The 13,670-nt window shown below is 46.4% G+C and overlaps 1 protein-coding gene across 3 annotated transcripts in view; it reads left to right on the top strand.

The window, feature by feature from the left end:
* Positions 1-3,988: 3,988 nt before the first annotated feature.
* SLC9A1 (solute carrier family 9 member A1) overlaps positions 3,989-13,670 on the top strand; it is a 185,105-nt gene continuing 175,423 nt past the window's right edge. For all 3 annotated transcript variants that reach the window (XM_060784525.2, XM_060784526.2, XM_060784527.2), the window contains exon 1: positions 3,989-6,896. In XM_060784525.2, coding sequence (XP_060640508.2) covers positions 6,533-6,896 — 364 coding nt within the window. In that variant the 5' untranslated portion in view covers positions 3,989-6,532. The remainder of the gene's footprint in view (positions 6,897-13,670) is intronic.

Here is a 13,670-nt window from a genome sequence, read left to right on the forward strand (position 1 = left end):
CAGTATTTCTTGCTGTTTCTTTGTCAGTGTTGATGTGGAGAGTGTCTGGTTTGCCCACCCTGGAACATGCAAGATATCATTGTCCTTTTTAAGGGTCCCTTTCAAATCTGTGATACTGTATCTGTGTGTGAATCATATCTGTCTCTATCTATGGCTGGATGGCTCTTTGTCAGGAGGGCTTTGATTACATTTTCTTGCTCTGGTGAAGGGAGTTCGACTAGATGGCCTTGAGTATTTTCCATTGGTCATGGGGGTTCTGTGTGGGAAGTTTGGCCCCATTCTGTTGTTGGTGGGGTTCAGAACACTCTTTGATTATAGGTGAACTATAAATCCCAGTCACTACAACTCCCAAATGTCAAGGTCTATTTCTCCCAAACTCCGTCTATGTTTATATTTGGGCATATGGAATATTCATGCCAAGTTTGGTCCAGATCCATCATTGTTTGAGTCCATGGTAGTCTCTGGATGTAGGTGAACTACAACTCCCAAACTCAAGGTCAATGCTCACCAAACCCTTCTAGTGTTTTCTGTTGGTCATGGAAGTCCTGTATGGTCATGGAAGTCCTGTTGGTTCAATTCTATCATGCTCTTTGATTTTAGGTGAACTATAAATCCCAGCAACTACAACTCCCTATCTATCTCTACCTACCTACCTATCTATCTATCTATCTATCTCTCTATATCTATGGCTGGATGGCTCTTTGTCACGAGGACTTTGATTACGTTTTCTTTCCCTGATGAAGGGAGTTGGATTGGATGGCCTTAAGTATTTTCTGTTGGTCATGGGTGTGCTGTGTGGGAAGTTTGCCCCGATTCTGTTGTTCGTGGATTTAGAATGCTCTTTGATTGTAGGTGAACTGTGTACCCCAGTGACTACAACTCCCAAATGCCAATGTCTATTTCCCCAAAACTCCAACTGTGTTCATATTTGGGTGTATTGAGTGCTTGTGCCAAGTTTGGTCCAGATCCATCATTGTTTGAGTCCAAAGTGCTCTCTGGATGTAGGTGAACTACAACTCCCAAACTCAAGGTCAATGTCCACCAAACCCTTCCAGTGTGTTCTGTTGGTCATGGAAGTCCTGTATGCCATGTTTGGTTGAATTCCATCATTGTGGAGTTCAGAATGCTCTTTGATTGTAGGTGAACTGTGAATCCCAGTGACTGCAACTCCCAAATGTCAAGGTCTATTTCCCCCAAACTCCATCTGTGTTCATATTTGGGCGTATTGAGTGCTTGTGCCAAGTTTGGTCTAGACTCATCATTGTTTGAGTCCACAGTGCTCTCTGGATGTAGGTGAACTACAACTCCAAAACTCAAGGTCAATGCCCACCAAACCTTTCTAGTGTGTTCTGTTGGTCATGGAAGTCCTGTATGGCATGTTTGGTTCAATTCCATCATTGGTGGAGTTCAGAATGCTCTTTGATTGTAGGTGAACTATAAATCCCAGTAAGAACAAATCCCAAATGTCAAGGTCTAATTTCATAGAATCATAGAATCAAAGAGTTGGAAGAGACCTCATGGGCCATCCAGTCCAACCCCATTCTGCCAAGAAGCAGGAATATTGCATTCAAATCACTCCTGACAGATGGCCATCCAGCTTCTGTTTAAAAGCTTCCAAAGAAGGAGCCCCCACCACACTCCGGGGCAGAGAGTTCCACTGCTGAACGGCTCTCACAGTCAGAAAGTTCTTCCTCACGTTCAGATGGAATCTCCTTTCTTGTAGTTTGAAGCCATTGTTCCGCGTACTAGTCTCCAAGGAAGCAGAAAACAAGCTTGGTTCTTGTGGGTTTTTTCGGGCTATAGAGCCATGTTCTAGAGGCATTTCTCCTGACGTTTCGCCTGCATCTATGGCAAGCATCCTCAGAGGTAGTGAGGTCTGTTGGAAGTAGGAAAAATGGGTTTATATATCTGTGGAATGGCTGGGGTGGGGCAAGGAGCTCTTCCCTGCTGCAGTTAGGTGTGAATGTTTAGCTGATCACCTTCATTAGCATTTGAAGGCCTGCCTGAGCCTGGGAAAATCTGTTGCTGGGAGGTGTTAATCTGTGCCTGGTTTTTTCCTCTCTGTTGTTTAGCTGTTATAATTTTAGAGCTTTTTAATACTGGTAGCCAGATTTTGTTCATTTTCATGGTCTCTTCCTTTCTGTTGAAATTGTCCACATGCTTGTGGATTTCAATGGCTTCTCTGTGTAGTCTGACATGGTGGTTGTTGGTGTGGTCCAGAAAACAAGCTTGCTCCCTTCCTCCCTGTGGCTTCCTCGCACATATTTATACATTTATTTATTTATTTGCTTTATTTCTATACCGCATTTTTCAGCCCAAACAGGCGACTCAATGCGGTTTACATGGTACAAATTATCAAACAGTGTCAGTGCAATTAAACATAACAATGCAACAAACAGGATCAACAACATCATAGAATCATAGAATCATAGAATCATAGAATCAAAGAGTTGGAAGAGACCTCATGGGCCATCCAGTCCAACCTCCTGCCAAGAAGCAGGAATATTGCATTCAAATCACCCCTGACAGATGGCCATCCAGCCTCTGCTTAAAAGCTTCCAAAGAAGGAGCCTCCACCACACTCCGGGGCAGAGAGTTCCACTGCTGAACGGCTCTCACAGTCAGGAAGTTCTTCCTAATGTTCAGATGGAATCTCCTCTCTTGTAGTTTGAAGCCATTGTTCCATTGCGTCCTAGTCTCCAGGGAAGCAGAAAACAAGCTTGCTCCCTCCTCCCTGTGGCTTCCTCTCACATATTTATACATGGCTATCATATCTCCTCTCAATCCACAACAATTAACAAATCACAACAAGACAAGTCAACAAAACGACACATAACGACACATAACGCCTCAGTGAAATCAGATCCGTCCTCATAGTCCTTGTGCCATTCCTATGTTCCATTTACCGTCTTCCTTTGATTGGTTGCGCTGCTTAACCAAACGCTTGTTCATAAAGCCAGGTCTTAACCTTTCTCCGAAACGCCAGCAACGAAGGTGCCTGTCTGATGTCTGCCGGTAAGGCATTCCATAGCCGAGGGGCCACCACTGAGAAGGCCCTGTCTCTCGTCCCCGCCAAGCGCGCCTGGGACGCAGGTAGGACCGAGAGCAGGGCCTCCCCAGACGATCTTAATGTTCTAGTCGGTTTATACATGGCTATCATATCTCCTCTCAGCCTTCTCTTCTTCAGGCTAAACATGCCCAGCTCCTTAAGCCGCTCGTCATAGGGCTTGTTCTCCAGACCCTTGATCATTTTAGTCGCCCTCCTCCAAATTCTCCAAATTCCATCTGTGTTCATATTTGGGCATATGGAATATTCGTGTCAGGTTTGGTCCAGATCCATCATTGTTTGAGTCCACAGTGCTCTCTGGATGTGGGTGAACTATAATTCCCAAACTCTCTGCCCCGGAGTGTGGTGGAGGCTCCTTCTTTGGAAGCTTTGAAACAGAGGCTGGATGGCCATCTGTCATATTTATACATGGCTATCATATCTCCTCTCAGCCTTCTCTTCTTCAGGCTAAACATGCCCAGCTCCTTAAGCTGCTCCTCATAGGGCTTGTTCTCCAGACCCTTGATCATTTTAGTCGCCCTCCTCCAAATTCTCCAAATTCCATCTGTGTTCATATTTGGGCATATGGAATATTCGTGTCAGGTTCGGTCCAGATCCATCATTGTTTGAGTCCATAGTTCACTGGATGTGGGTGAACTATAATTCCCAAACTCTCTGCCCCGGAGTGTGGTGGAGGCTCCTTCTTTGGAAGCTTTGAAACAGAGGCTGGATGGCCATCTGTCAGGGGTGGTTTGAATGCAATATTCCTGCTTCTTGGCAGGGGGTTGGACTGGATGGCCCAGGAGGTCTCTTCCAACTCTTTGATTCTATGATTCTATGAAGCCGCATCAGGTCTCCCGTGAAGCTGAGCCTTTCCCTTTTGCCTGGGCAGAGCGCGCGCGTCCGTGGGAGGAGGCGGGAGCGCGCACGGTGAGGGCGGGGCCCGGGTAGAGGAGGAGGAGGAGGATCCTCCGGGCGGAGCTGCAACGCTGCGGTTCCACGAGGATCCGGAACAGGCTCGGCTTCCTCCCTCTGCCTCCTCGCTCTCTCTCTCTCTCTCTCTCTCCTCCAGGAACGACCCGCTTCCCTGCCGTCCTTGCCGGGGCTGTGCGTGCCCTTCGCCTCCTTGCTCAGCCTTCCTTGGGAGCCATGGCCCGCCGGAAGCCGCATCCGCGCTAGAAAGGTCTTGGGGACCCCCTTTGGAAGCCCTTTGGGTGCCTCACTTCCTTATTTCTCTCCAGATCCAGTGGGGAGACCCTCCTTGAAGCCCCCACCGCGCTAGGAAGGTCTTCCTCTCTCCCCAAAGAAGGGTGATCCTCCTTGACAGCCCTTCCACCCCTAGGAAGGGCTCAAGGACCCTTCACTTCCCATCTTTTCCTTTTCCAAACCTTTTGGGGACCCGAATGTCCCTATTTCTCATCAAGCCTAGGTGAGAGATACTCCTGGAAGCCCCTTCCACCTTTAGGAAGGTCTTGGGGACCCCTTAATCTCTCTCCGCTAGACATCTTCCTCTCTCTCTCCAGACCCTCCTAGCTTCCAAACTATAGAAAAGTCTTTGGTTTCTCCATACCTTTCTTTTCCAAACCTTTTTGGGAACCCAATTTCCCTATTTCTCCCCCAAACCAGTGGAGATATCTTCCTGGAAGCCCCTTCCATGCTTGGAAGGTGTTCACAACCCCTTAATTTCTCTCCATTCTCCAGAGATCCCCCTGAAAGCCCCTTCCATACTAGAAAGGTCTTGGTGACCTCTTAATTTTTCTCCATCCTCTAGAGATCCTTCTTGAAGCCCCTTCCACCCTTAAAAGGTCTTGAGGACCCCCATTTCTCTCCATATTCTAGAGATCCCTCTTGAAGCCCCCTCCATACTAGAAAAGTCTTGGTGACCCCTTAATTTTTCTCCATCCTCTAGAGATCCTTCTTGAAGCCCCTTCCGTGCTAGAAAGGTCTTGATGACCCCTTAATTTCTCTCCATCCTCCTGGAAGCCCCTTCAACCCTAAAAAGGTCTTGAGGACCCCTATTTTTCTCTCCATACTCTAGACATCCTCCTGGAAGCAGCTTCCTCTCTCTCTCCGAACCCTCCTAGCTTCCAAACTATAGAAAAGTCTTGGGGACCCTTTGGTTTCTCCATACCTTTCTTTTCCAAACCTTTTTGAGAACCCAGTTTCCCCATTTCTCCCCCAAACCAGTGGAGATATCCTCCTGGAAGCCCCTCCCATTCTAGGAAGTTCTTGAGGAACCCTTAACTTCTCTCCATCCTCTAGAGATCCACCTGGAAGTCCCTTCCATGCTAGAAAGGTCTTGGGGAGCCCTATATTTCTTTCCATACTCCAGAGATTTTCCTGGAAGCTCCTTCCACCCTAAAAAGCTCTTGAGGACCCCTATTTTTCTCTCCATCCTCTAGACATCCTCCTGGAAGCCCCTTCCTCTCTCTCTCCCCAAACCCTCCTAGCTTCCAAACTATAGAAAAGTCTTGGAGACCCTTTGGTTTCTCCATCCCTTCCTTTTCCAAACCTTTTTGAGAACCCAATTTCCCCATTTCTCCCCCAAACCAGTGGAGATATCCTCCTGGAAGCCCCTCCCATTCTAGGAAGATCTTGAGGAACCCTTTAACTTCTCTCCATCCTCTAAAGATCCTCCTGGAAGCTCCTTCTATGCTAGGAAGGTTTTGATGACCCTTTAACTTCTCTCCATCCTCTAAAGATCCTCTTGGAAGCCCCTTCTATGCTAGGAAGGTCTTGAGGACCCTTTAACTTCTCTCCATCCTCTAGAGATCCTCCTGGAAGCCCCTTCTATGCTAGAAAGGTCTTGGGGACCCCTATATTTCTCTCCATCCTCTAGAGATCCTCTTGCAAGCCCCTTCCATGCTAGAAAAGTCTTGGGGACCCCTTAATTTCTCTCCAAAATACTAGACATTCTCCTTAAAGCCCCTTCCTCTCTCTCCAGACCTTCCTAGCTTCCAAACTATAGCAAGGTCTTGGGGACCCTTTGTTTTCTCCATCCCTTCCTTTTCCAAACCTTTTGGGGACCCGATTTCTATATTTCTCCCCAAAACCAGTAGAGATATCCTCCTGGAATCCCCTTTCATGCGGGAAAGGTCTTGAGGACCCCTATATTTCTCTCTATACTCTAGAGATCCTCCTTGAAGCCCCTTCATCTCCCTCCAGATCCTCCTAGCTTCCAAAGTATAGAAAGGTCTTTGGGACCCTTTAGTTCCTCCGTCCCTTTCTTTTCGCTACCTAATTTTCCCCATCACTATTTAAAAAAGGGGTGTTTTGGGGAGGGTCGGGTTAAAAGGGGTCTGAAGTCCCCAAACCCCAGATCTAAAGCCGGACCTCTGGATATTATGCCTGCTTTCCCCCTCCATCCTCTCCGAGTGGTTTTCTTCCGCAAGGCATCTCCTTCTGCCCTGCCCTCTTTCGTCCAATGACACCTAGATATTCTCCTGAACACACACCTTTTTAGGATCTGCCCAGGACAGCAGCAACATGGCAGCCAACTTCCTAGGGGCTCCCTGCTCTTTCCGGGCCTTGCCCTTCCTTTTTGGGGTGGCAGCCCTCCTGGGACTGTTGCCCGTGTTGCACAGCAGCGGGTCGCAGCCCAACCCGGTGATCGTGACCCCGCCGGCCCACGCCTCCAAGGCCCTCATCGCTGCCATGGAGAGCATCACCGTCGCCCCGCCGCCGGTCCCCCAAGACACCCAGCCGGGGGCCACGCACCCCCAGAACACGACCACCACCAAACACAGCAAGCCGCGCAAGCCGTTCCCCGTCGTGGGCATCGAGTACAAGCACGTCCGCATCCCCTTTGAGATCGCCCTGTGGATCCTGCTGGCCTGCCTCATGAAGCTGGGTATGTAATTTGGGTATGTCGGGATAAACCGAAAGTGTGCCAAGGTTATAACCTTGCTCTTCTCTGGAAAATGTCATCCCAAGACACTTATTTGTGAGACTTTGTGGATCAGGTCGACTGCTGGTTATATGTGAGTCTGAAAATTACTTTTCCAGCCCTGTTGACAGTGGGAATCTGCTACAGGCAGTCCTCGAATCGCAAACATCCGACTTACAAACAACCTCTAGTTAAGAACGGGGGGTGAGGCAACAGAAAGGGAGTGAAATCTTCCCCTTGGAAGGGAAATCCATTCCTGGAAGAGTTACTAGCATGAGGGAAAGGGGTCTCCACTGACGCTTTCTCTCCAATCCTTGTTTCAACAACAAACTTGACCATGATGGGGCTATCTACCTGACTAAGCTCACATTTCCAAAACTTAGACAAGCCTTCACTGCCCTTCGTTTTCAAAGTATGCCCACAGCAGTGATTGATGGCAGATATACGGGCACCCCTCTGGCTCTTCGTTTATGTGTTTGCGGGGCCCCGGAAATTGAGGATCTGCCTCACTACTTGCTTTTCTGCCCTTTGTATTCTGATCCGAGAACCAAAATACTCGGGTTTATTCTTCACCTCCTTCAGACCAACACTGTGTCCGAAAAGATTTTCTATCTCTTGGCTGACACTAACCCCGTGGTTACTCATAAGGTGTCTCTTTTTGCCCTGGCAGCACAGAAAATCCGGGCAAAACTAATCTCTGATATTGCAGTTGACTGTGCTGGGGATGCTTTCAACTTCATTTATTTGTCATGTCAGAGCAACCAGTCCATTATATTACATTTCTAACAGAACAAAGCAAACATACAGAAAAATACACAACTTGTGACTTTGGTAGCTGGTTAAATGTCCTTTGACCAGTATCTGGCTGCTTGGAGTGCTTCCGGTGTTGCTGCAAGAAGGTCCTCCATTGTGCATGTGGCAGGGCTCAGGTTGGATTGCAGCAGGTGGTCAGTGGTTTGCTCTTCTCCACACTCACATGTCGTGGATTCTACTTTGTAGCCCCATTTCTGAAGGTTGGCTCTGCATCTCGTGGTGCCAGAGCGCAGTCTGTTCAATGCCTTCCAAGTCGCCCAGTCTTCTGTGTGCCCAGGAGGGAGTCTCTCATTTGGTATCAGCCATTGGTTGAGGTGCTGGGTTTGAGCCTGCCACTTTTGGACTCTCGCTTGCTGAGGTGTTCCAGCGAGTGTCTCTGTAGATCTTAGAAAACTATGTCTAGATTTAAGTCGTTGGCGTGCTGGCTGATACCCAAACGGGATGAGCTGGAGATGTCTCTGCCTTGGTCCTTTCACTATTGGCTGCTACTTCCCGGCGGATGTCAGGTGGTGTAATACCGGCTAAGCAGTGTAATTTCTCCAGTGGTGTAGGGCGCAGACACCCCGTGTTAATGCGGCATGTCTCATTAAGAGCCACATCCACTGTTTTAGTGTGGTGATATGTGTTCCACACTGGGCATGCATACTCAGCAGCAGAGTAGCACAGCGCAAGGGCAGATGTCTTCACTGTATCTGGTTGTGATCCCCAGGTTGTGCCAGTCAGCTTTCGTATGATATTGTTTCTAGCACCCACCTTTTTGCTTGATGTTCAGGCAGTGCTTCTTTTAGGTAAGAGCACGGTCCAGAGTGACTCCCAGGTATTTGGGTGCGCTGCAATGCTCCAGTGGGATTCCTTCCCAGGTGGCTGTTTGTGTAGTTTTAATAATGTTGTATCTATTTGCTTTTACTTGGTTTTTAATTACGCAGGTATGAGTCTACACCAGTGGTTCTCAGCCTTCCTAATGCTGCGACCCCTTAATGCAGTTCCTCATGTTGTGGTGACCCCCAACCACAACATTATTTTTGTTGCGACTCCATAACTGTAATTTTGCTAACGTTATGAATCATAATGCAAATATTTGATATGCAGGATGTATTTTCAATTGCTGGACCAAATTTGGCACAAATACCCAATATGCCCAAATTTGAATACTGGTGGGGTTGGGTGAGGGGATTGATTTTGTCATTTGGGAGTTGTAGTTGCTGGGATTTATAGTTCATTTAAATACAAAGAGCATTCTGAACTCCACCAAACGAAGCAATTGAACCAGACTTGGCACACATAACTCTCTTTTTTTGTCGTGTCAGGAGTGACTTGAGAAACTGCAAGTCGCTTCTGGTGTGAGAGAATTGGCCGTCTGCAAGGACGTTGCCCAGGGGATGCCCGGATGATTTGATGTTTTTATCATCCTTGTGGGAGACTTCTCTCATGTCCCCGCATGAGGAGCATAACTCTCATGGCCAACAGAAAATGCTGGAAGGGTTTGGTGGGCATTGACCTTGAATTTGGGAGCTGTAGTTCACCTACATCCAGAGAGCACTGTGAACTCAAACAATGATGTATCTGGACCAAACTTGGCACGAATACTCAATATGCCCAAATGTGAAGACTGGTGGAGTTTGGGGAAAATAGACCTTGACATTTGGGAGTTATAGTTGCTGGAATGTATAGTTCACCTGCAATCTGAGAGCATTCTGAAGCCCACCAGTTTGGCCAAACTTATCACACAGAACCCTCATAATCAACAGAAAATACTGTGTGTTTTTGATAGTCTTTGGTGACCCCTTTGACACCCCCTCGCGACCCCCCCAGGGGTGCCGACCCCCAGGTTGAGAAACACTGGTCTACACATTATGTAGTATTTTAAAGGTGCATCTTGCCGTCGATATATGTAGCATTTTAATGATTTATAGGATTTTATTGTGTATTTTATATTGTATTTGATAATCTGGTGTTCATGTATTTATTTATTTGCCTTGACTTGTATGTGAAAGACCTATGGTCTAAGCATCGAATAAACTTGCAACTTGCAACAACAAGCCACATTCAAAATCCAGTTCTCACAGGGAGAGAAAGAGGGGTGAAACCGTCTGAGCAGGGGCACAGACAGCAAAGGAAACCCCACAGGGGTGTTCACCCTTCCCTGTGCTATCCAAAGCTGGGATACCCTGGAGATGCGTGCATGTTTGTCCTAACAGCAAAACAAACACCACAGGGGTGTTATCCCTTCCCTATGCTATCCAAAGCATGCATATACATACATACAAACATGTATATGTTTATATATGTGCGTGCGTGCGTGTGTATACATACATACATACACAGTTTGGATAGCATAGGAAAGGAATAATACCCTTATGGTGTTTGTTTTGCTGTCTGTGCCGCTGTTGGGACACCCCTGCTTGTATGGACATAATGGGATATCTTGTTGATGTGTGTGTGTATGTCCCAATAGGGGTACAGACAGCAAAACAAACAACACAGGGGTATTATCCTTTCCCTATGCTATCCAAAACATCCATATATCCATATATATGTTTATGTAGGTAAAGGTTTTCTCCTGACATTAAGTCCAGTTGTGTCCGACTCTGGGCATTGGTGCTCATCTCAATTTTTAAGCCGAAGAGCCGGCGTTGTCCATAAACACCTCCCAGGTCACGTGGCCGGCATGACTGCATGGAGCACCATTACCATCCTGTCGGTGTGGTACCTATTAACCCACTGCGCCCCTGGTGGTGCAGTGGGTTAAACCCCTGTGCCGGCAGGACTGAAGACGGACAGGTCGCAGGTTCGAATCCGGGGAGAGGCGGATGAGCTCCCTCTGTCAGCTCCAGCTCCTCATGCGGGGACATGAGAGAAGCCTCCCACAAGGATGATAAAACATCAAATCATCCGGGCGTCCCCTGGGCAACGTCCTTGCAGACAGCCAATTCTCTCACACCAGAAGCGACTTGCAGTTTCTCAGGTCGCTCCTGACACGACAAAAAAAAACAACAACCAAATAAACCTGTTGATCTACTCACATTTGCATGTTTTTGAACTGCTAGGTTGGCAGGAGCTGGGGCTGACAGCAGGAGCTTGTGTGTGTGTGTGTGTGTGTGCGTCCCAACATGGATGTGCCATAGATGTGGGTGAAACATCAGGAGAAAATGCCTCTAGATCATGGCCATATAGCCCGGAAAAACCTACAACAACCCAGTGATTTAGGATCGTTTGCTCGCCCCATCTCTTGCCGAAAATTCTGTCCCAGTATATTACCTTGTTCATGCCCAGCATTATTTTTTAATTTTTAATTATCACATTTGGCCCAGCCATAGATTTTTAAATGCTTGTTGTTACTGCTACTGTTTATTTTTTGTTTATGAGATTTATTATGATTGTTTTGTATTGATGTTTTGTTATTGCTTTTATTATTGTTGTTCTATGGGCTCGGCCTCATGTAAGCCGCACCGAGTCCCTTGGGGAGACGGTAGCGGAGTATAAATAAAGTTTTATTATTATATTATTATTCCTCAACCTGGGGGTCGGGACCCCTGGGGGGGTCGCGAGAGGGTGTTCAAGGGGTCGCCAAAGACCATCCGAAAACACAGTATTTTCTCTTGGTCATCTGGGTTCTGTGTGGAAAGTTAGGTCCAATTCTATCATTGGTGGAGTTCAGAAAGCTCTTTGATTGTAGGTGAACTATAAACCCCAACAACTACAACTCCCAAATGTCAATGTCTATTCTCCCGAAACTCCACCAGTGTTCACATTTGGACATATTGAGTATTTATGCCAAGTTTGGTCCAGATACATCATTGCATGAATCCACAACACTCCTCTGGATATAGGTGAACTACAACTCCCAAAATCAAGGTCAATGCCCACCAAACCCTTCCTGTGTTTTCTGTTGGTCATGGGAGTTTTGTGTGGTAAGTTCAGTTCAAATCCATTGCTGGTGGAGTTCAGAATGCTCTTTGATTATAGGCGAACTATAAATCCCAGCAACTACAACTCCCAAATGACAAACTCAATCCTCCCCCCCCCAACCCCACTAGCATTCACATTTGGGCATATTGGGTATTTGTGCTCAATTTAGTCCAGTGAATGAAAATCCATCCTGCGTATCGGATATTTACATTGCGATTTATAACCGTACTAAAATGACAGGGATCAAGTAGCAACGAAAACAATATTATGGTTGGGGGTCACTACAACATAGGGAACGGCATTAAGGGGTCACGGCATTCGCAAGGTTGGGAACCACTGCTCTAAGACTTAGAAACTGAGACTTTCCCAAGGTCACCCAATGGCTATTCCTTGGGAAACGCTCCTTTGGTAGGTAACATATAGGCTTACCTCTTGTGCTTTGTGAGGAATGATGCTTTGAATGGTCTTGTGTGCCTCTTGTTCAAGTGTGTGGGTATGTGCTTTCACATTGCTTGTTGACTTATGGCATGTCCATAAATTTTATAGGGTGTCCTTCAGCAAGGAATATTCAGAGGTGGCTTTGCCACCAACTTCTTCTGAAATATAGCCTACAGCACCTGGGATTTTTTGGCTGTCTCCAATCTAACTGCTAACCAGGTCTGATCCTGCTTAGTTTTCAAGAGCAGAAGAATCTGGTGCCTTTAAGCTGTTCAGGGATCCTTGTATATCTCATGTGTCTTTAAGGCAGTGTTTCTCAACCTGGGGGTCGGGACCCTTGTGGGGGTCGCGAAGGGGTGTCAGAGGGGTCGCCAAGGACCATCAGAGAACACAGTATTGTCTGTTGGTCATGGGGGTTCTATGTGGGAAATTTCAATCATTGGTGGGGTTCAGAATGCTCTTTGATTGTAGGTGAACTAAAATTCCCAGCAGCTACAACTCCCAAATGTCAAGGTCTATTTTTCCCAAACTCCACCAGTGTTCACATTTTGGGTATATTGAGTATTCAATGCCAAGTTTGGCCCAGATTCATCATTGTTTGAGTCCACAGTGCTCTCTGAATGTAGGTGACCTACAAATCCCAAACTCAAGGTTAGCGCCCACCAAACCCAGTATTTTTGTTTGGTCATGAGAGTTCTGTATGTCACGTTTGGTTCAGTTCCATCATTGGTGGGGTTCAGAATGCTCTTTGATTGTAGGTTAACTATAAATCCCAGCAATTACAACTCCCAAATGACAAAATCACCCCCTCCCCCAATCCCACCAGTATATTGGGTACGTGTGCCAAATTTGGTCCAGTGAATGAAAATACATCCTGCATATCAGATATTTACATAACAATAGCAAACTTACAGTTATAAAGTACCAACAAAAATGTTATGGTTGGGGGTCACCACAACATGAGCAACTATATCAAGGGGTCGCGGCATTAGGAAGGTGGAGAACCACTGCTTTAAGGTCCTTGTTGACTAGTGTTGACTCCAAGAATTTCATAGGGTTTTCTTAGGGAAGGAATACTCAGATATGATTTTGCCAGCTCCATCTTTTGAAATGTTGCATACAATCCTTGGTATTTTTAGTAGGACCCTTCTTAGCATCCAAAATCAGATAGGATTTGGTATCTTCAGGGCCAGAGTCCTTGGTATCTACTTGGGTTTAGTTCCAGGATCTCCTGCCGATACCAAAATACTTGTGTAAAGTTTATTGATTAGTCCACTGACCATATCAACAGTAAAAGACAAAAACAAGAAAATACACAAATAGACACTAATCACTGTCCTAAAACTCCTGTAATAGTGAACATACATTAAAACTTGATTAAGTTAAAAGTCAAAGATAATTAAAAATATCATTTTTAATTAACTTCATACCACAGAAGTTAAGGACAAAGGTTAAAATAGACCAGCTATTACACAATCCCAATATACTTCGGATATCTGCGTCACCCCTACAGTTTACCCCAATCGCCTCCAAATACGCAGTTCTCAGTTGTGTTGCTTTATGTAGAAAAAGGGCCGT

Source organism: Anolis sagrei, chromosome X (assembly GCF_037176765.1).
Source record: "Anolis sagrei isolate rAnoSag1 chromosome X, rAnoSag1.mat, whole genome shotgun sequence".
NCBI classification, from domain to species: domain Eukaryota; kingdom Metazoa; phylum Chordata; class Lepidosauria; order Squamata; family Dactyloidae; genus Anolis; species Anolis sagrei.